General features: G+C 37.6%; 2 protein-coding genes across 2 annotated transcripts; both read right to left on the reverse strand.

Moving 5' to 3' along the window:
• Nucleotides 1–294: 294 nt before the first annotated feature.
• Nucleotides 295–1,584, reverse strand: LOC117342512. The gene has a single exon (XM_033904688.1). It carries the CDS (start codon nt 1,352–1,354, stop codon nt 476–478), a length of 879 nt encoding a protein of 292 aa, XP_033760579.1. The 5' UTR covers nt 1,355–1,584; the 3' UTR covers nt 295–475.
• An 8,809-nt stretch (nt 1,585–10,393) lies between these two features.
• LOC117342548 (mucin-22-like) lies at nt 10,394–15,447 on the reverse strand. The gene is made up of 2 exons (XM_033904729.1): nt 13,025–15,447; nt 10,394–10,547 (listed from the first exon to the last, which is right to left on the reverse strand). Exons 1-2 carry the CDS (start codon nt 15,445–15,447, stop codon nt 10,394–10,396), a joined length of 2,577 nt encoding a protein of 858 aa, XP_033760620.1.
• Between the last annotated feature and the right edge of the window lie 7,484 nt (nt 15,448–22,931).

Genomic DNA, 22,931 nt, shown 5'->3' on the forward strand with positions numbered 1-22,931 from the left:
TGTCTGGTTTGTACCTATAACCGATATATCGTGTCTGGTTTGTACCTATAACCAATATGTCGTATCTGGTTTGTACCTATAACCAATATGTCGTGTCTGGTTTGTACCTATAACCAATATGTCGTGTCTGGTTTGTACCTATAACCAATATATCCTGTCTGGTTTGTACCTTTGTCGTGTCTGGTTTGTACCTATAACCAATATGTCGTGTCTGGTTTGTACCTATAACCGATATGTCGTGTCTGGTTTGTACATGTGATCAATATACAAACTAAGTAGGTTTTAGTTTTCAAAACGTTTATTTTTAATTAATGCAATATTGTAATACCCCATCATTTGATTTGGTAAATTGTTAAATACAGTGTAAATGAAGATTAAGAGCTTGATAACAAGCATTATATAGGACGCCACATACACCTTATCATGACATCTACAAACATGTAAAATTTCCAAGTTGAGACACTTTGACACAAATTCATACAAACAATTTTCCTTTACTTTTCTTTTTCTTCTTCTTTTTCTTTTTCCTCGTTTTTGTGTACTTGTCAGGTGACTTTCTGTAACCTACGATGTCTTGTATGATAATTATTATAGCGATTGCCACTAAAATGAATCCGGCCACATAACCGACGAGGGAGGCAGAAAGTCGAGAGTCGACAGCACTGGTTTTCTTTCTAATTGTAGAAGATAACATGGATTTATTAACGGTCAGTTCAATCTTTGTCTTCTCTATCTGCTTGGCCACTGCTTCTTTAGTCTCTTTAGTCGAAATTGCTGAACCCTTTTTAGTCATGTGCCGACACGGACATTTTGGACGTAGTCGACACGATGATGACGTTACCATTACTGAAGCATAATGGCAGTTGGTATTTCTGAACGCTGAAGGGGAAGAACTTGAAAATGGTGGCGTTGCATCTGACGTCGAAGACACAGACAAAGGCAAGTGAGTGGATGTATATTCAAACGAAACACTTGATGTAACGCCGGTAGTCGATCCAGCATTTTCGTTTTTAAAAGGATATGCTGATGTTTTCATTACAGAGACGGATACAGTAGGCAGAGTATTGTCCAACGGATACGATTTGGTAGGATTCAAGTTACCATTGACTGTACTTCTGGGGCTTGTATCGATACGAGATGTACTGACAGAATCCAACAGGAAATAGTCACGTGATGAAGATTCTTCCACTGCTATTTCTCCATGTGTTGACGGCGATGAAACAGCGGGTGGTGAGGATGGGTCTGGTACAGTAGACATCGAGTGTAATGGTGATGGTGACGTTTTTTTCGTATAAACAGTTATACTATCATCACCTTCGGGACCAGTAGTTCTTTGTGTGATTTCTGAGTTCATATCCAGTTGCAGTGGGTGTGTAGTAGTTGTATATGTAGTTGTTGGTGTAACAGATGCATCTGTAGTTAAATTTGTTGGTGTGACAGATGTATCTGTAGTTGTTGGTATGACAGATGTATCCGTAGTTGTTGGTGTGACAGATGTATCTGTAGTTGTTGTTATGACAGATGTAACTGTAGTTGTTGGTGTTACAGATGTATCTGTAGTTGTTGGTGTGACAGATGTATCTGTAGTTGTTGGTGTGACAGATGTATCTGTAGTTGTTGGTGTGACAGATGTATCTGTAGTTGTTGGTGTGACAGATGTATCTGTAGTTGTTGGTGTGACAGATGTATCTGTAGTTGTTGATGTGACAGATGTATCTGTAGTTGACGGTGTGACAGATGTTTAGTTTTGGGTGACGTTATCGTAGTTGTTGGTACAGTGTTCGTATTTTAGGTGTGACATTATCTTAGTTGTTTAGTGAAAGATTATCTGTAGTTTTTGGTTTGACAGATGTTCTTATTTTTTTGGGATGACAGATGTATCGTAGGTTGGTATGACAATGTAACTGTGTTGTTGGTGTTTCAATGTGGTTGTTAGCGTTTTGTTTTAATTGTTTGTTGGTATGACAGATTATTGAGTTTTTGGTGGACGATTATCTTAGTTTTGGTTGACAGATTATCTGTGTTGTTGGGAACAGATGTTCTGTAGTTGTTGGGGTGCAGTTATCTGTGTTGACGGGTGTGACAAAGTATCTGTAGTTGTTGGTGGGCAATTTTCTTTATTTTTTGGTTGGGCAGATTATTTGAATTGTTGTCGTGACAGATTTCTGTTTGTTGGGTTACAAAGTATCGTAGTTTTTGGAACAATGTACTGTATTGCGGGGGACAGATTACTTAGTTTTTTGGTGTGACAGATGCGTAGTTGTTGGGTTACAGAGTTCTTTAGTTGTTGGTGTGTAGATTATTGGAGTTGGTGTTAAGATTATCTGTAGTTGTTGGCGTGACGATGTTCTTATTTTTTTGTTTTGGACGATGTTCGGGGATTTTTGGTATGACAAAGTACGTAGTTGTTGGTGTGACAATGTATCTGTAGTTGGGTTTTGGGGTGACAATGTTTGTATTGTTTTGGGGTACAGGTATCTGTGTGTTGGTGTTACAGATGTATCTGTAGTTGTGGTGTTACAATGTATCTTGTTGTTGGTGTGACAGATGTATATGTAGTTGTTGGTGTGACAGATGGTATCTGTAGTTGTTGATGGTGACAAGATTTATCTGTAGTTGACGGTGTTACAGAGTATCTGTAGTTTTGTATGACAGATGTACTGTAGTTTGACGTGTGACAGATGTTCTGTATTTGTTAGGTGGGAACAGTGTATCGTTTAGTTGTTGGTGCTACAGATGGTATCTGTAGTGTTGGTGCACGATTGTATCTGTAGTTAGTTGGTGTTACAAGATGTTCTGTAGTTGTTGGTGTTACAGATTATCTGTAGTGTGTTGGTATGACAGATGTTATCTGTAGTTTGACGGGTGTGAACGATGTATCCTGTGTTTTGTTGGGTGTGACAGATGTTCTTTAGTTGTTGGTGCGACAGATTTACTCTGTATTTGTTGGTTGCGACAGGATGTATCTGTGAGTTGTTGGTGTTACGATGTATCTGTAAGTTGTTGTTGTTTCAGATGTATCTGTAGTTGTTGGCGTGACAATGTATCGGTATTGTTTGGTGGTGTGACAGATGTATCTGTAGTTGTTGGTGTTATAGATGTATCTGTAGTTGTTGGTATAACAGATGTATATGTAGTTGTTGGTGTTACAGATGTATCTGTAGTTGACGGTGTGACAGATGTATCTGTAGTTGTTGATGTGACAGATGTATATGTAGTTGTTGGTATAACAGATGTATCTGTAGTTGTTGGTGTGACAGATGTATCTGTAGTTGTTGGTGTGACAGATGTATCTGTAGTTGTTGGTGTTACAGATGTATCTGTGGTTGTTGTCGTGACAGATGTATCTGTAGTTGTTGGTGTTACAGATGTATCTGTAGTTGTTGGTATGACAGATGTATCTGTAGTTGTTGGTGTGACAGATGTATCTGTAGTTGTTGGTATGACAGATGTATATGTAGTTGTTGGTGTTACAGATGTATATATAGTTGTTGGTGTGACCGATGTATCTGTAGTTGTTGGTGTTTCAGATGTATCTGTAGTTGTTGGTGTGACCGATGTATCTGTAGTTGTTGGTGTGACAGATGTATCTGTAGTTGTTGGTATGACAGATGTATATGTAGTTGTTGGCGTGACATATGTATCTGTAGTTGTTGGTAGGACAGATGTATCTGTAGTTGTTGGTGTGACAGATGTATCTGTAGTTGTTGTCGTGACAGATGTATCTGTAGTTGTTGGTGTTACAGATGTATCTGTAGTTGTTGGTGTGACCGATGTATCTGTAGTTGTTGGTATGACAGATGTATCTGTAGTTGTTGGTGTGACCGATGTATCTGTAGTTGTTGGTATGACAGATGTATCTGTAGTTGTTGGTGCTACAGATGTATATGTAGTTGTTGGTGTTACAGATGTATCTTTAGTTGTTGGTGTTTCAGATGTATCTGTAGTTGTTGGTGTTACAGATGTATCTGTAGTTGTTGGTGTGACCGATGTATCTTTAGTTGTTGGTGTTTCAGATGTATCTGTAGTTGTTGGCGTGACAGATGTATCTGTAGTTGTTGGTAGGACAGATGTATCTGTGGTTGTTGGTGTGACAGATGTATCTGTAGTTGTTGGTAGGACAGATGTATCTGTGGTTGTTGGTGTTACAGATGTATCTCTAATTGTTGGTGTGACAGATGTATCTGTAGTTGTTGGTATTACAGATGTATCTGTAGTTGTTGTTATGACATATGTATATGTAGTTGTTGGTGTTACAGATGTATCTGTAGTTGTTGGTGTTACAGATGTATCCGTAGTTGTTGATGTGACAGATGTATCTGTAGTTGACGGTGTGACAGATGTATATGTAGTTGACGGTGTGGCCGTTGTATATGTAGTTGTTGGAGTGACAGATGTATCTGTAGTTGTTGGTGTTACAGATGTATCTGTAGTTGTTGATGTGACAGATGTATCTGTAGTTGACGGTGTGACAGATGTATCTGTAGTTGTTGGTGTGACAGATGTATCTGTAGTTGACGGTGTGACAGATGTATATGTAGTTGTTGGTGTTACAGATGTATCTGTAGTTGTTCGTATGACAGATGTATCTGTAGTTGACGGTGTGACAGATGTATCTGTAGTTGTTGGTGTGACAGATGTATCTGTAGTTGTTGGTGCGACAGATGTATCTGTAGTTGTTGGTGTGACCGATGTATATGTAGTTGTTGTTATGACAGATGTATCCGTAGTTGTTGGTGTGACAGATGTATCTGTAGTTGTTGGTGTGACAGATGTATCTGTAGTTGTTGGTGTTACAGATGTATCTGTGGTTGTTGTCGTGACAGATGTATCTGTAGTTCTTGGTGTTACAGATGTATCTGTAGTTGTTGGTGTGACCGATGTATCTGTAGTTGTTGGTATGACAGATGTATCTGTAGTTGTTGGTGTGACAAATGTATCTGTAGTTGTTGGTATGACAGATGTATCTGTAGTTGTTGGTGTTACAGATGTATCTGTAGTTGTTGGCGTGACAGATGTATCTGTAGTTGTTGGTGTTTCAGATGTATCTGTAGTTGTTGGCGTGACAGATGTATCTGTAGTTGTTGGTAGGACAGATGTATCTGTAGTTGTTGGTGTGACAGATGTATTTGAAGTTGTTAGCGTGACAGATGTATCTGTAGTTGTTGGTATGACAGATGTATCTGTAGTTGTTGGTGTTACAGATGTATCTGTAGTTGTTGGTGTGACAGATTTATCCGTAGTTTGTGTGACAGATGTATCTTTGATTGTTGGTGTGACAGATGTATCTGTTGTTGCTGGTGTGACAGAGTTCTTAGGTTTGGGGTGACAAAGTATCGTATTGTTGGGTTTTCGATATTCTGGGGTTGGGGGTTTTTCAGATGTATCGTATTGACGGTGTGACGATTATCGTAGTTTTTGGTTTTCAATGTATCTTTTTGTTGGTGCACAGATTAGTTGTTGGCGTGACAATGTATCGTAGTTGTTGAGTGACAAATTTTCTGTGTTGACGAGGACAGATTATCTTATTGTTGATGTACATGTATCTGAGTTGTTGGTGTTTTCAATTTCGTAGTTGTTGGTATGCAGTGTTCTTTGTTGTCGTGTGACAGTGCTCTGTAGTTGTTGGTGGAAGATGTATCTTAGTTGTTGGGCGACAGATTAGTGTTGCGTGACCCATTTTTGTATTTTGGTTAAAAAGTTATCTGTAGTTTTTGGGATAAATTGATTGTAGTTGTTGGTATAACGATGAATTAGTTGTTTGGGTTCAGATGTATCTTTAGTTGTTGGTGTGACAGATGTATCTGTAGTTGTTGGTATAACAGATGTATCTGTAGTTGTTGGTATAACATATGTATCTGTAGTTGTTGGTATAACAGATGTATATGTAGTTGTTGGTGTTACAGATGTATCTGTAGTTGTTGGTGTTACAGATGTATCTGTAGTTGTTGGTATGACTGATGTATCTGTAGTTGTTGGTGTTACAGATGTATCTGTAGTTGTTGGCGTGACAGATGTATCTGTAGTTGTTGGTGTTACAGATGTATCTGTGGTTGTTGTCGTGACAGATGTATCTGTAGTTGTTGGTGTTACAGATGTATCTGTAGTTGTTGGTGTGACCGATGTATCTGTAGTTGTTGGTATGACAGATGTATCTGTAGTCGTTGGTGTGACAAATGTATCTGTAGTTGTTGGTATGACAGATGTATATGTAGTTGTTGGTGTTACAGATGTATATGTAGTTGTTGGTGTTACAGATGTATCTTTAGTTGTTGGTGTTTCAGATGTATCTGTAGTTCTTGGCGTGACAGATGTATCTGTAGTTGTTGGCGTGACAGATGTATCTGTTTTAAATTTTTTGTTTGCAGATGTATCTGTATTGTTGTGTGACGATTATCTGATTGTTGGTGGACGATTTATCCGTAGTTTGAGTGACAATTATCTGTAGTTTTGGTGGCAAATTATCTTCAATTTTTTGGTGTGAGGAGTATCGAGTTGTTGTTCGTGACGATTTTTAGTTTGGTGTACAGATGATCTGTAGTGTTGGGGGATAGATGTTTTTATTGTTGGGGACATATTAATTGTAGTTGACGGTGGGCCGATGTAATTTTGTTGTTGGGGGGAACCCTGTACTGTAGTTTGTTGAGTGACAAATTTTCTGTATTGACGGTTTTGACAGATTTACTGTATTGTTGATGGAAAGTTAAAAGTAGTTGTTGGTATGCAGAGTATCTGATTGTTTGGGTTAAATGTATGTTTAGTTGTTGGTGTGGGCGATTACTGTATTTTTTTGGTGTGACAGATGTTCTGTATTGACGGTGTGACGTTATCTGTAGTTGTTGGGTTACAGATTTACTGTAGTTTTTGGTATACAGATGTACTGTAGTTTTTGGTGAGCGATTATCTGTAGTTGTTGGGATACAAAGTTTTTTAGTTGTTGGCGTTTTTAGATGTATCTGTAGTTTTTGGGGTGACAGATGTATCGTAGTTGTTGGTGTGCCATGTTCTGTAGTTGTTTGGTGTGACAGATTTTCTTATTGTTGGGATCAATTTATATGTGTTGTTTTGTATGACAGATTATCTTTGTTGTTGGGGGTTTCAGTTATCTTATTGTTGGGTGAAGATGTACGTAGTTTTTGGTAGAACAAGTATCTGTAGTTGTTGGTGGCAGAGTTTTGAAATTGTTTGGGGGAAATGTTTTTTTTGGGGTTTTTTTTTTTTTGACAATTTGTTTTTTTTTTCGTTTGTTTTTGTGACCGATTTTTTTGTAGTTGTTGTGGGCAGATTATCGTAGTTGTTGTTGACAATGTATCGTAGTTTTTGGTAGACAAGTTCTGTAGTTTGGGTTGTTTTGGTGTTGGATGCGTGTATTTTATTTTTTGGTGTGACAAAGTATCTGTAGTTGTTGGTGTGACAGTGTATCTGTAGTTGTTGGTGACGATGTTTGTAGTTGTTGGTGTTACAATGATCGTAGTTTTTTGTATAAATGATTGTAGTTTTGGTGACAATGTTTGTGTTGGGTGGCCGATGTTTGGAGTTTTTGTGGTTTTCAAAGATCTGTAGTTGTTGGTCAGACAGATTTGGGGGGTTCTGTAGGTTTTTTTAGACGATTATTGGATTTTGGTGTCAGAGTTAGTAGTTTTTGGGGTTTCCGAGTATTTTTTTTGGGTTTAATGTATCTGTGTTGTTGGGGTGGCAAGGGACTGAGTTGGGTGAAAAAGATTATCTGATTTTGATGACAGATTATTGAGTTGTTGGTTGACAGATGTTTTGTGTTGGGTTGGGCCATTTTTTTATTTTAGTGGGTGTTGTGTTTTTTCAATGTACTTAGTTGGGGTGACGATGTATCTTAGTTTTTGTGTGACAGATGTATCTGTAGTTGTTGGGTTTACAATTAATGTAGTTGGGGGTTTGGGATGAAAGTTTTTGTTTTTTTGTGACGATGTTTGTAGTTTTTAGTGACAGAGGTTTGTAGTTGTGGTTTTTGAAGTGTATCTGAGTTTTTGGGGGGGACAGATGTTTTTATTTTTTGAAAAATTGGGGGACGTGATCTGTTTGTTGGGTTTTAAAATATTTTTTTAGTTGGGTGTTTCGTTTTGTAGTTGTTGGTGACAGATGTTTTGTATTTTTTGGGTTACGATTATCTTTTTTGGGTGTTTGATGTTTTGTAGTTTTTGGTAAAAAGATTTCTTAGTTTTTTGGGTTTCAAAATTTAGTTTTGGGGACAGATGTATCTGTAGTTGTTTGGTTTACATATGTTTTTTTTTTTGGTGTTTCAGATTATTGTAGTTTTTTGGCGTGACAGATGTTTGTAGTTTGGTGGCAATGTATCTAGTTTTTGGTTTAAAAAGTATTGTAGTTTTTGGGGGAAAGATTTTAAGTTTTTTGGGGTTTTTTCAATTTTATTTTTGTTGTTGGGGTTACGATGTATTGTGGTGTTGTATTAAAAAATGTATCTTAGTTTTTGGGTTTTCGATGTATCTTCGTTGTTGGGGACAGATGTATTTTCTGGAATTTTTTTTTGTTGGGGGCAATGTTCGAGGTTGGTTGACCATGTATCTTTGTTGTTTTGTTTTCATTTATTTTAGTTTTTGGGTGACAAGTATCCGAGTTGTTGGTTACAGATTATTTGTAGTTGTTTGGGTTTTAAAAAGTGTCTGTGTTTTTGGGTTACAGTGTATCTGTAGTTGTTGGGGACAGATTATCTTGTTGTTGTGGACAGATTTTAGTTGGCGGGGGAAGATGTATCTGTATTGTTGGGGGACAGATGTATCTTTAGTTGTTTTGGTGTACCGATGTTCTGTGTTTTGGTGTTCAATGTATTTTAGTTGTTGGGGTCAATGTATTTTATTTTTGGGTGACAGATGTTTTTGTTTTGGGGTTTAAAAGTATCTTTTTGTTGGGTTTTTAGATGTATTTGTAGTTGTTGGGAAAAAGATTTCTGTAGTTTGGTGCAGATGTTCTGTAGTTGGGGTGGACCGATTATCGATTTTTTTTGCCTTTTCTTTTTTTGTTGGTTTTCAAAATTTTAGTTGTGGCGTGACAGATGTATCTGTGTTTTGGTGACAGTGTATCTTTTTTTTGGTTCAATGATTGTAGTTGTGGGTGACAGATTTATTTTGTTTTTTTGGTGTACGATGATCTTTAGTTTTTGGGGCGTGTTTTGTGTTTTTGGTTTAAAAAGTGTACTTTTTTGGGTTCAGAGTTCGTAGTTGGGTGTGACAGATGTTCTTGGGTTTTTGGTGGGGTTATTTTTAGGGGTTTTTTGTTTTTTCAATGTTCGTGTTGTTTGGGTTTACCGTGTATCTGTTGTTTGTTGTTACAAGGTATTTAGTTGTTGGGTACAAATTTTATCTGTTTTTTTTGGTGGAAAATTTTTGTATTTTGGTTAAAAAGATGTACTGTAGTTTTGGGGTTGGGGGGATTTTGTTTTTGGGGACAGATGTATTGTTTTTGGGTGTTACAGATGTTTTGTGTTGTTGTTCCAATGATCTTATTGACGGACAAATTTTTCTTAGTTTTGGTTGGCGAATGTAGTTTTTGGTATCAGAGTAACTGTATGTTTGGGTGACAGAGTTCGTAGTTTTTGGTGTGACCGATGTTCTGTTTTGTTGGGTTACATGTATTTATTTGGGTTTTTGGGAAAGGAGGGGGGGTGTGGGGGGGGGGGGTGTTTTGGGGGCTTGGTTTTCGAGATCTTTAGTTGTTTGGGGTTACAGATGTATTGTAGTTTTTTGGGGGTTAAATTTAGGTGGGCGTGTTATTGAGTTGTTGGTGTACAGAGTATCTGTAGTTTGGGGGGTACAATGTATCTGTAGTTGTGTTTTGACAATGTATCGTTTTGGTTTGAAAAATTTAAAAGGGGTGTAATTGAGTTGGGTGTGACAGTGTAAAGTTTTTTTTGTTTTTCAGATTATTGTAGTTGCGGTTTACAGAGTTTTCGTTTTGGTTGGTTTTGACAGATTTATCTTAGTTTTTGGTGACCGATGTATTTTGGGGAGTTTGTTTTGGTGACGATGTATCTTTTTGTTTTTGGTGTTTTCGATGTATTGTAGTTGTTTGGGGACAGATTTATTTGTAGTTTTGGTGTTACAGAAATTTTATTTTGGTTTTAAGTTTTTTGGTTTTTGGGTACGATGATTGTGTTGTTGGTGTTACGTTATCTGTAGTTGTTGGAGACATTTTTAAAGTAGTTGACGGGGTGGCCGGGTTTGTAGTTGTTTGGGGTGACAGATGTACTGTAGTTGGGACGGTGTGACAGTGTATCTGTAGTTGTTGATTCAATGTATTGAGTTGTGGGGGATACATATGTATAGTGGTTGGTGTTTCAGATGTATCTGTGGTTGTTGGTATAACAGATGTATCTGTAGTTGACGGTGTGACAGATGTATCTTCAGTTGTTGGTGCGACAGATGTAGTTGTTGGCGTGACAGATGTATCTGTATTTGTTGGTGTGACAGATGTATTTGTAGTTGTTGGCGTGGCAGATGTATCTGTAGTTGTTGGTGTGACCGATGTATCCGTAGTTGTCGTTGTGACAGATGTATCTGTTGTTGTTGTTGTTACATATGTATTTATAGTTGTTGGCGTGACATATGTATCTGTAGTTGTTGGTGTGACAGATGTATTTGTAGTTGTCGGTATGACAGATGTATCTGTAGTTGTTGGTGTTACAGATGTATCTGTAGTTGTTGGTGTTACAGATGTATCTGTAGTTGTTGGTGTTACAGATGTATCTATAGTTGTCGGTATGACATATGTATCTGTAGTTGTTGGTATAACAGATGTATCTGTAGTTGTTGGTGTTACAGATGTATATGTAGTTGTTGGTGTGACAGATGTATATGTAGTTGTTGGTATGACATATGTATCTGTAGTTGCTGGCGTGACAGATGTATCTGTAGTTGTTGGTGTGACAGATGTATCTGTAGTTGTTGGTATCTTTAATTTTATTTACGGTGTGGGGGGATGTATTTTATTGTTGGTGTACGATGTATTGTGGCGGGACAGATGTTCTTATTGTTGGGGTGGGGTTTTAAGGGTTTTTTTTTTGAAAGTTGTGGTTTGGGTCGATGTATCGTATTTTTTGGGTGACCGTGTTATTGTGTTGGGGAAATGTTCTGGGTTTTTTGTTTTGGGGTTTTGTTCTTTTGTATTAAGTTGTTGCGGGGGGCATGTATTTAGTTGTTTGTGTGCAAATGTTTGTAGTTTTGGTTACAGAGTATTTTTATTGTTGGTTACATTACTGAGTTGTTGGGTGCAGATTCGATTTTTTTGGTGTTACAGATGTATCTTTAGTTGTTGGTATGACATTGTATTGTAGTTGTTGGTTACAGTTTCGTAGTTTTTGGTGTTACGATGTATTTTAGTTGGGGGGGGCCGATGATAGTAGTTGTTGGTATGACAGATGTATCTGTAGTTGCTGGCGTGACAGATGTATCTGTAGTTGTTGATGTGACAGATGTATCTGTAGTTGTTGGTATGACATATGTATATGTAGTTGACGGTGTGGCCGATGTATATGTAGTTGTTGGTGTGACAGATGTATCTGTAGTTGTTGATGTGACAGATGTATCTGTAGTTGACGGTGTGACAGATGTATCTGTAGTTGTTGGTGTTACAGATGTATCTGTAGTTGTTGGTATGACAGATGTATCTGTAGTTGTTGGTGTGACAGATGTATCTGTAGTTGTTGGCGTGGCAGATGTATCTGTAGTTGTTGTTACAGATGTATCTTTAGTTGTTGGTGTTTCAGATGTATTTGTAGTTGTTGGTGTGACAGATGTATTTGTAGTTTTTGGTGTTACAGATATATCTTTAGTTGTTGGTTTTTCAGATGTATTTGTAGTTGTTGGCATAACAGATGTATCTGTAGTTGTTGGTGTTTCAGATGTATCTGTAGTTGTTGGTGTGACAGATGTATCTGTAGTTGTTGGTATGACATATCTATCTTTAGTTGTTGGTGTTTCAGATGTATCTGTAGTTGTTGGCGTGACAGATGTATCTGTAGTTGTTGGTGTTACAGATGTATCTTTAGTTTTTGGTGTTTCAGATGTATTTGTAGTTGTTGGCGTGACAGATGTATTTGTAGTTTTTGGTGTTACAGATATATCTGTAGTTGTTGGTGTTTTCAGATGTATCTGTAGTTGTTGGTGTGACAGATGTATCTGTAGTTGTTGGTATGACATATCTATCTGTAGTTGTTGGTATGACTGATGTATCTGTAGTTGTTGGCGTGACAGATGTATCTGTAGTTGTTGGTAGGACAGATGTATCGGTAGTTGTTGGTATGACAGATGTATCTGTAGTTGTTGGTGTGACAGATTTATCCGTAGTTGTTGGTGTGACAGATGTATCTGTAGTTGTTGGCGTGACAGATGTATCTGTGGTTGTTAGTATAACAGATGTATCTGTAGTTGACGGTGTGACAGATGTGTCTTCAGTTGTTGGTGCGACAGATGTAGTTGTTGACGTGACAGATGTATCTGTATTTGTTGGTGTGACAGATGTATTTGTAGTTGTTGACGTGACAGATGTATGTGTAGTTGTTGGTGTGACCGATGTATCCGTAGTTGTCTGTGTGACAGATGTATCTGTTGTTGTTGTTGTTACATATGTATTTGTAGTTGTTGGCGTGACATATGTATCTGTAGTTGTTGGTGTGACAGATGTATTTCTAGTTGTCGGTATGACAGATGTATCTGTAGTTGTTGGTATAACAGATGTATCTGTAGTTGTTGGTGTTACAGATGTATCTGTAGTTTTTGGTGTTACAGATGTATCTGTAGTTGTTGGTGTGACAGATGTATATGTAGTTGTTGGTATAACAGATGTATCTGTAGTTGTTGGTATAACAGATGTATCTGTAGTTGTTGGTGTGACCGATGTATCTGTAGTTGACGGTGTGACAGATGTATCCGTAGTTGTTGATGTGAGTGTCGTATCCTTCGCCAGTGTTTCTGACATTACATAATTTTTTTGTTGTGTTGAAAATATTTCTATGTTTCCTGATGCCGTAACTAACGTTTTTGTGTGTGTTGCTGCCAATGCTTGTATATATGTGTTTGTTACTGTTGCCAATGTGTCTGTTGTTGCCGTAAGTAACATCTCGGTGTCTGTCGCTGCTGTTGCCAATTTCTTAGTTTCCTTTGTTGCCGCTGGTAACATGTCAGTGTCTGTTTTTGCCGTTACTAACATATCAGTGTCTGTTGTTACCGTTGCCAATTTCTCAGTGCCTGTTGTTGCCGTTGCCGATTTCTCAGTGCCTGTTGTTGCCGTTGCCAATTTATCAGTGTCTGTTGTTGCTGTTACTAACATATCGGTGTCTGTTGTTGCTGTTACTAACATATCGGTGTCTGTTGTTGCCGTTGCCAATTTATCAGTGTCTGTTGTTGCTGTTACTAACATATCGGTGTCTGTTGTTGCCGCTACTAACATATCGGTGTCTGTTGTTGCTGTTGCCAATTTCTCAGCGTCTGTTGTTGCCGTTACTAACATCTCGGTGTCTGTTGTTGCCGCTACTAACATATCGGTGTCTGTTGTTGCTGTTACCAATTTCTCAGTGTCTGTTGTTGCCGTTACTAGCATCTCGGTGTCTGTTGTTGCCGCTACTAACATATCGGTGTCTGTTGTTGCTGTTACTAACATATCGGTGTCTGTTGTTGCCGCTACTAACATATCGGTGTCTGTTGTTGATGTTGCCAATTTCTCAGTGTCTGTTGTTGGCGTTACTAACATCTCGGTGTCTGTTGTTGCCGTTACTAACATATCGATGTCTGTTGTTGCCTTTGCCAATTGCTCGGTGTCTGTTGTTGTCGTTGCCAATTTCTCAGTGTCTGTTGTTGCGGTTGCCAATTTCTCAATGTCTGCTGTTGCCGTTGTCAATTTCTCAGTGCCTGTTTTTGCCGTTGCCAATTTCTCAGTGTCGGTTGTTACCGTTGGCAATTTTTCAGTGTCTGTTGTTACCGTCGGTAATTTCTCAGTGTCTGTTGTTGTCGTTGCCAATTTCTCAGTGTCTGTTGTTGCCGTTGCCAATTTCTCAGTGTCGGTTGTTGCGGTTGCCAATTTCTCAGTGTCTGTTGTTGCCTTTGCCAATTGCTCGGTGTCTGTTGTTGTCGTTGCCAATTTCTCAGTGCCTGTTGTTGCCGTTGACAATTTCTCAGTGTATGTTGTTGCCGTTACTAACATCTCGGTGTCTGTTGTTGCCGCTACTAACATATCGGTGTCTGTTGTTGCTGTTGCCAATTTCCCAGTGTCTGTTGTTGCCGTTACTAACATCTCGGTGTCTGTTGTTGCCGCTACTAACATATCGGTGTCTGTTGTTGCTGTTGCCAATTTCTCAGTGTCTGTTGTTGGCGTTACTAACATCTCGGTGTCTGTTGTTGCCGTTACTAACATATCGATGTCTGTTGTTGCCTTTGCCAATTTCTCAGTGTCTGTTGTTGGCGTTGCCAATTTCTCAGTGTCTGTTGTTGCCGTTGCCAATTTGTCAGTGTCGGTTGTTGCCTTTGCCAATTTCTCAGTGTCTGTTATTACCGTTGCCAATTTCTCAGTGTCTGTTGTTGTCGTTGCCAATTTCTCAGTGTCTGTTGTTGCCTTTGCCAATTGCTCGGTGTCTGTTGTTGTTGTTGCCAATTTTTCAGTGTCTGTTGTTGCCGTTGCCAATTTCTCAGTGTCTGTTGTTGCCTTTGCCAATCGCTCGGTGTCTGTTGTTACCGTTGCCAATTTCTCAGTGTCTGTTGTTGCCGTTGCCAATTTCTCAGTGTCTGCTGTTGCCGTTGCCAATTGCTCGGTGTCTGTTGTTGCCGTTGCCAATTTCTCAGTGTCTGTTGTTACCGTTGGCAATTTTTCAGTGTCTGTTGTTACCGTTGGTAATTTCTCAGTGTCTGTTGTTGCCGTTGGCAATTTCTCAGTGTCTGTTGTTACCGTTGCCAATTTCTCAGTGTCTGTTGCTGCGGTTGCCAATTTCTCAGTGTCTGTTGTTGTCTTTGCCAATTGCTCGGTGTCTGTTGTTGTCGTTGCCAATTTCTCAGTGTCGGTTGTTGCGGTTGCCAATTTCTCAGTGTCTGTTGTTGCCTTTGCCAATTGCGCGGCGTCTGTTGTTGTCGTTGCCGATTTGTCAGTGTCTGTTGTTGCTGTTGCCAATTTCTCAGTGTCTGTTGTTACCGTTACTAACATCTCGGTGTCTGTTGTTGCCGCTACTAACATATCGGTGTCTGTTGTTGCTGTTGCCAATTTCTCAGTGTCTGTTTTTGGCGTTACTAACATCTCGGTGTCTGTTGTTGCCGTTACTAACATATCGATGTCTGTTGTTGCCTTTGCCAATTTCTCAGTGTCTGTTGTTGCGGTTGCCGATTTCTCAGTGTCTGTTGTTGCGGTTGCCGATTTCTCAGTGTCTGTTGTTGCCGTTGCCGATTTCTCAGTTTCCTTTGTTGCCGTTGATAACATGTCCGTGTCTGTTGTTGATGTTAATATTTCAATGTCTGTTGTTGCTGTTTGGTGAGTTGTTATTTCTGCTGAATGTTTTTGTGCAGGTATTAATTTATTTTTAGCAGCAATATTAGTCGTTGTTGGTATTTCTGTTACATCAGTTGTCACTTCTGATGTCTGCCTAGTTGCTTTATCATAGGTCACTTCTGATGTATGAGGAGTTGTTTTATCATTGGTCACATTTGATGTATGGGATGTTGTTGATTTTGTATCATCGATCAGTTCTGATGTATGGCGTGTTGTTGTTTTATCATTGGTCACTTCTGGTGTACGGAGTGTTGTTGTTTTATCATTTGTCACTTTTGATGTATGGCGTGTTGTTTTATAATCTGTCACTTCTGATGTATGGCGTGTTGTTGTTTGATCATTGGTCACTTCTGATGTATGGGTTGTTGTTGTTTTATCATTTGTCTCTTTTGATGTATGGGGTGTTGTTGTTTTATCATTGGTCACTTCTGGTGTATGGGGTGTTGTTGTTTTATCATTGGTCACTTTTGATGTATGGGGCGTTGTTGTTTTATCATTGGTCAAATCTGATGTATGGAGTGTTGTTGTTTTATCATTGGTCAATTCTGATTTATGGGGTGTTGTTTTATCATTGGTCACTTCTGATATATAGGGTGTTGTTGTTGTTTTATCATTAGTCAATTCTGATATATGGGGTGTTGTTGTTTTATCATTGGTCAATTCTGATGTATGGGATGTTGTTGTTGTTGTTTTATCATTGGTCACTTCTGATGTATGGGGTGTTGTTGTTTTATCATTGGTCACTTCTGATGTATGGGATGTTGTTGTTGTTTTATCATTTGTCACTTTTGATTGATGGGGTGTTGTTGATGTTTCATCATTGGTCACTTTTGATGTATGGGGTGTTGTTGTTTTATCATTGGTCACCTTTGATGTATGGGGTATTGTTGTTGTTGTTTTATCATTGGTCACTTCTGATGTATGGGATGTTGTTGTTGATGTTTTATCATTGGTCACTTCTGATGTATGGGGTGTTGTTGTTGATGTTTTATCATTGGTCACTTTTGATGTATGGGGTGTTGTTGTTGATGTTTTATCATTGGTCTCTTTTGATGTATGGGGTGTTGTTGTTGATGTTTTATCATTGGTCACTTTTGATGTATGGGGTGTTGTTGTTTTATCATTGGTCACTTTTGATGTATGGGGTGTTGTTGTTGATGTTTTATCATTGGTCACTTTTGATGTATGGGGTGTTGTTGTTTTATCATTGGTCACTTTTGATGTATGGGGTGTTGTTGTTGTTGTTTTATCATTGGTCACTTCTGATGTATGGGATGTTGTTGTTGATGTTTTATCATTGGTCTCTTTTGATGTATGGTGTGTTGTTGATGTTTTATCATTGGTCACTTCTGATGTATGGGATGTTGTTGTTGTTGTTTTATCATTGGTCTCTTTTGCTGTATGGGGTGTTGTTGTTGATGTTTTATCATTGGTCACTTTTGATGTATGGGGTGTTGTTGTTTTATCATTGGTCTCTTTTGATGTATGGGGTGTTGTTGTTAATGTTTTATCATTGGTCACTTTTGATGTATGGGGTGTTGTTGTTGATGTTTTATCATTGGTCACTTTTGATGTATGGGGTGTTGTTGTTGATGTTTTATCATTGGTCTCTTTTGATGTATGGGGTGTTGTTGTTGATGTTTTATCATTGGTCATTTTTGATGTATGGGGTGTTGTTGTTGATGTTTTATCATTGGTCACTTTTGATGTATGGGGTGTTGTTGTTGATGTTTTATCATTGGTCTCTTTTGATGTATGGGGTGTTGTTGTTGATGTTTTATCATTGGTCACTTTTGATGTATGGGGTGTTGTTGTTTTATCATTGGTCACTTTTGATGTATGGGGTGTTGTTGTTGATGTTTTATCATTGGTCACTTTTGATGTATGGGGTGTTGTTGTTTTATCATTGGTCACTTTTGATGTATAGGGTGTTGTTGTTAATGTTTTATCATTGGTCACTTTTGATGTATGGGGTGTTGTTGTTGTTGTTTTATCATTGGTCACTTCTGATGTATGGGGTGTTGTTGATGTTTTATCATTGGTCTCTTTTGATGTATTGGGTGTTGTTGTTGTTGTTTTATCATTGGTCACTTCTGATGTATGGGGTGTTGTTGTGTTATCATTGGTCTCTTTTGATGTATGGGGTGTTGTTGATGTTTTATCATTGGTCACTTCTGATGTACGGAGTGTTGTTGTTTTTTCATTTGTCATTTCTGATGTATTGGGTTTTGTTGTTTTATCATTGGTCAATTTTGATGTATGAGGTGTTGTTGTTTTATCATTGGTCACTTCTGATGTATGGGATGTTGTTGTTGTTTTATCATTGGTCAATTTTGATGTATGGTGTGTTGTTGTTGTTTTATCATTGGTCTCTTTTGATGTATGGGGTGTTGTTTTTGTTTTATCATTGGTCTCTTTTGATGTATGGGGTGTTGTTGTTGATGTTTTATCATTGGTCTCTTTTGCTATATGGGGTGTTGTTGTTGATGTTTTATCATTGGTCACTTTTGATGTATGGGGTGTTGTTGTTGTTTTATCATTGGTCTCTTTTGATGTATGGGGTGTTGTTGTTAATGTTTTATCATTGGTCACTTTTGATGTATGGGGTGTTGTTGTTGATGTTTTATCATTGGTCACTTTTGATGTATGGGGTGTTGTTGTTGATGTTTTATCATTGGTCTCTTTTGATGTATGGGGTGTTGTTGTTGATGTTTTATCATTGGTCACTTTTGATGTATGGGGTGTTGTTGTTTTATCATTGGTCACTTTTGATGTATGGGGGTGTTGTTGTTGTTGTTTTATCATTGGTCACTTTTGATGTATGGGGTGTTGTTGTTTTATCATTGGTCACTTTTGATGTATAGGGTGTTGTTGTTAATGTTTTATCATTGGTCACTTTTGATGTATGGGGTGTTGTTGTTGTTGTTTTATCATTGGTCACTTCTGATGTATGGGGTGTTGTTGATGTTTTATCATTGGTCTCTTTTGATGTATTGGGTGTTGTTGTTGTTGTTTTATCATTGGTCACTTCTGATGTATGGGGTGTTGTTGTGTTATCATTGGTCTTTTTTGATGTATGGGGGTGTTGTTGATGTTTTATCATTGGTCACTTCTGATGTATAGGGTGTTTTTGTTTTATCATTGGTCACTTTTGATGTATGGGGTGTTGTTGTTGATGTTTTATCATTGGTCACTTTTGATGTATGGGGTGTTGTTGTGTTTTATATCATTGGTCACTTCTGATGTATAGGGTGTTGTTGTTTTATCATTGGTCACTTTTGATGTATGGGGTGTTGTTGTTGTTGTTTTATCATTGGTCACTTCTGATGTATGGGATGTTGTTGTTGATGTTTTATCATTGGTCACTTTTGATGTATGGGGTGTTGTTGTTGTTGTTTTATCATTGGTCACTTCTGATATATGGGTGTTGTTGTTGATGTTTTATCATTGGTCTCTTTTGATGTATGGGGTGTTGTTGTTTTATCATTGGTCACTTTTGATGTATGGGGTGTTGTTGTTGTTTTATCATTGGTCTCTTTTGATGTATGGGGTGTTGTGTTTATCATTGGTCCTTTATGTAGGGTGTGTTGTTTTATCATGGTCACTTTTGATGTATAGGGTGTTGTTGTTTTTATCATTGGTCTCTTTTGATGTATGGGGTGTTGTTGTTAATGTTTTAAACATTGGTCACTTTTGATGTATGGGGTGTTGTTGTTGTTGTTTTATCATTGTCACTTTGATGTTGGGGTGTGTGTTGTGTTATCATTGTCTCTTTTGATGTATGGGTGTTTGTTGATGTTTTATCATTGGTCACTTCTGATGTACGGATGTGTTGTTTTTTTATCTTTGTCATTCTGATGTATGGAGTATTGTTGTTTTATCATTGGTCAATTTTGATGTATAAGGTGTTGTTTTATCATTGGTCACTTCTGATGTATGGGATGTTGTTGTTGTTTTATCATTGGTCACTTTTGATGTATGGTGTGTTGTTGTTGTTTTATCATTGGTCTCTTTTGATGTATGGGGTGTTGTTTTTGTTTTATCATTGGTCTCTTTTGATGTATGGGGTGTTGTTGTTGATGTTTTATCATTGGTCTCTTTTGCTGTATGGGGTGTTGTTGTTGATGTTTTATCATTGGTCACTTTTGATGTATGGGGTGTTGTTGTTGTTTTATCATTGGTCTCTTTTGATGTATGGGGTGTTGTTGTTAATGTTTTATCATTGGTCACTTTTGATGTATGGGGTGTTGTTGTTGATGTTTTATCATTGGTCACTTTTGATGTATGGGACGTTGTTGTTGATGTTTTATCATTGGTCTCTTTTGATGTATGGGGTGTTGTTGTTGATGTTTTATCATTGGTCACTTTTGATGTATGGGGTGTTGTTGTTTTATCATTGGTCACTTTTGATGTATGGGGTGTTGTTGTTGATGTTTTATCATTGGTCACTTTTGATGTATGGGGTGTTGTTGTTTTATCATTGGTCACTTTTGATGTATAGGGTGTTGTTGTTAATGTTTTATCATTGGTCACTTTTGATGTATGGGGTGTTGTTGTTGTTGTTTTATCATTGGTCACTTCTGATGTATGGGGTGTTGTTGATGTTTTATCATTGGTCTCTTTTGATGTATTGGGTGTTGTTGTTTTATCATTGGTCACTTCTGATGTATGGGGTGTTGTTGTGTTATCATTGGTCTTTTTTGATGTATGGGGTGTTGTTGATGTTTTATCATTGGTCACTTCTGATGTATAGGGTGTTTTTGTTTTATCATTGGTCACTTTTGATGTATGGGGTGTTGTTGTTGATGTTTTATCATTGGTCACTTTTGATGTATGGGGTGTTGTTGATGTTTTATCATTGGTCACTTCTGATGTATAGGGTGTTGTTGTTTTATCATTGGTCACTTTTGATGTATGGGGGTGTTGTTGTTGTTGTTTTATCATTGGTCACTTCTGATGTATGGGATGTTGTTGTTGTTTTATCATTGGTCACTTTTGATGTATTGGGGTGTTGTTGTTGTTGTTTTATCATTGGTCACTTCTGATATATGGGGTGTTGTTGTTGATGTTTTATCATTGGTCTCTTTTGATGTATGGGGTGTTGTTGTTGATGTTTTATCATTGGTCACTTTTGATGTATGGGGTGTTGTTGTTGTTTTATCATTGGTCACTTCTGATGTATGGGGTGTTGTTGTTTTATCATTGGTCACTTTTGATGTATGGGGTGTTGTTGTTTTATCATTGGTCACTTTTGATGTATAGGGTGTTGTTGTTAATGTTTTATCATTGGTCACTTTTGATGTATGGGGTGTTGTTGTTGTTGTTGTTTTATCATTGGTCACTTCTGATGTATGGGGTGTTGTTGATGTTTTATCATTGGTCTCTTTTGATGTATTGGGTGTTGTTGTTGTTGTTTTATCATTGGTCACTTCTGATGTATGGGGTGTTGTTGTGTTATCATTGGTCTCTTTTGATGTATGGGGTGTTGTTGATGTTTTATCATTGGTCACTTCTGATGTACGGAGTGTTGTTGTTTTTTCATTTGTCATTTCTGATGTATTGGGTTTTGTTGTTTTATCATTGGTCAATTTTGATGTATGAGGTGTTGTTGTTTTATCATTGGTCACTTCTGATGTATGGGATGTTGTTGTTGTTTTATCATTGGTCAATTTTGATGTATGGTGTGTTGTTGTTGTTTTATCATTGGTCTCTTTTGATGTATGGGGTGTTGTTGTTGTTTATCATTGGTCTCTTTTGATGTATGGGGTGTTGTTGTTTTATCATTGGTCTCTTTTGCTGTATGGGGTGTTGTTGTTGATGTTTTATCATTGGTCACTTTTGATGTATGGGGTGTTGTTGTTGTTTTATCATTGGTCTCTTTTGATGTATGGGGTGTTGTTGTTAATGTTTTATCATTGGTCACTTTTGATGTATGGGGTGTTGTTGTTGATGTTTTATCATTGGTCACTTTTGATGTATGGGGTGTTGTTGTTGATGTTTTATCATTGGTCTCTTTTGATGTATGGGGTGTTGTTGTTGATGTTTTATCATTGGTCAATTTTGATGTATGGGGTGTTGTTGTTTTATCATTGGTCACTTTTGATGTATGGGGTGTTGTTGTTGATGTTTTATCATTGGTCACTTTTGATGTATGGGGTGTTGTTGTTTTATCATTGGTCACTTTTGATGTATAGGGTGTTGTTGTTGATGTTTTATCATTGGTCACTTTTGATGTATGGGGTGTTGTTGTTGTTGTTTTATCATTGGTCACTTCTGATGTATGGGGTGTTGTTGATGTTTTATCATTGGTCTCTTTTGATGTATTGGGTGTTGTTGTTGTTGTTTTATCATTGGTCACTTCTGATGTATGGGGTGTTGTTGTGTTATCATTGGTCTTTTTTGATGTATGGGGTGTTGTTGATGTTTTATCATTGGTCACTTCTGATGTATAGGGTGTTTTTGTTTTATCATTGGTCACTTTTGATGTATGGGGTGTTGTTGTTGATGTTTTATCATTGGTCACTTTTGATGTATGGGGTGTTGTTGATGTTTTATCATTGGTCACTTCTGATGTATAGGGTGTTGTTGTTTTATCATTGGTCACTTTTGATGTATGGGGTGTTGTTGTTGTTGTTTTATCATTGGTCACTTCTGATGTATGGGATGTTGTTGTTGATGTTTTATCATTGGTCACTTTTGATGTATGGGGTGTTGTTGTTGTTGTTTTATCATTGGTCACTTCTGATATATGGGGTGTTGTTGTTGATGTTTTATCATTGGTCTCTTTTGATGTATGGGGTGTTGTTGTTGATGTTTTATCATTGGTCACTTTTGATGTATGGGGTGTTGTTGTTGTTTTATCATTGGTCTCTTTTGATGTATGGGGTGTTGTTGTTTTATCATTGGTCACTTTTGATGTATGGTGTGTTGTTGTTGTTTTATCATTGGTCTCTTTTGATGTATGATGTGTTGTTGTTGTTTTATCATTGGTCTCTTTTGATGTATGGGGTGTTGTTGTTGATGTTTTATCATTGGTCTCTTTTGTTGTATGGTGTGTTGTTGTTTTATCATTGCTCACTTTTGATGTATGGGGTGTTGTTGTTGATGTTTTATCATTGGTCTCTTTTGATGTATGGGGTGTTGTTGTTGTTGTTTTATCATTGGCAACTTTTGATGTATTGGGTGTTGTTGATTGATCATTTGTCACTTTTGATGTATGGGGTGTTGTTGTTGATGTTTTATCATTGCTCACTTTTGATGTATGGGGTGTTGTTGTTGATGTTTTATCATTGGTCTCTTTTGATGTATGGGGTGTTGTTGTTGTTGTTTTATCATTGGCAACTTTTGATGTATTGGGTGTTGTTGATTGATCATTTGTCACTTTTGATGTATGGGGTGTTGTTGTTTGATCATTG

Source organism: Pecten maximus, chromosome 14 (assembly GCF_902652985.1).
Source record: "Pecten maximus chromosome 14, xPecMax1.1, whole genome shotgun sequence".
Lineage (NCBI taxonomy): Eukaryota > Metazoa > Mollusca > Bivalvia > Pectinida > Pectinidae > Pecten > Pecten maximus.

Coding starts and splice junctions, on each gene's coding strand:
- LOC117342548 (XM_033904729.1), bottom strand. CDS start 15,447: ATGTTATCAACGGCAACAAAGGAAACTGAGAAATCGGCAACGGCAACA. Junction 10,548..13,024: donor GCAGCAACACACACAAAAAC/GTTAGTTACGGC, acceptor CAACAACAACAG/ATACATCTGTCACAACGACA.
- LOC117342512 (XM_033904688.1), bottom strand. CDS start 1,354: ATGAACTCAGAAATCACACAAAGAACTACTGGTCCCGAAGGTGATGAT.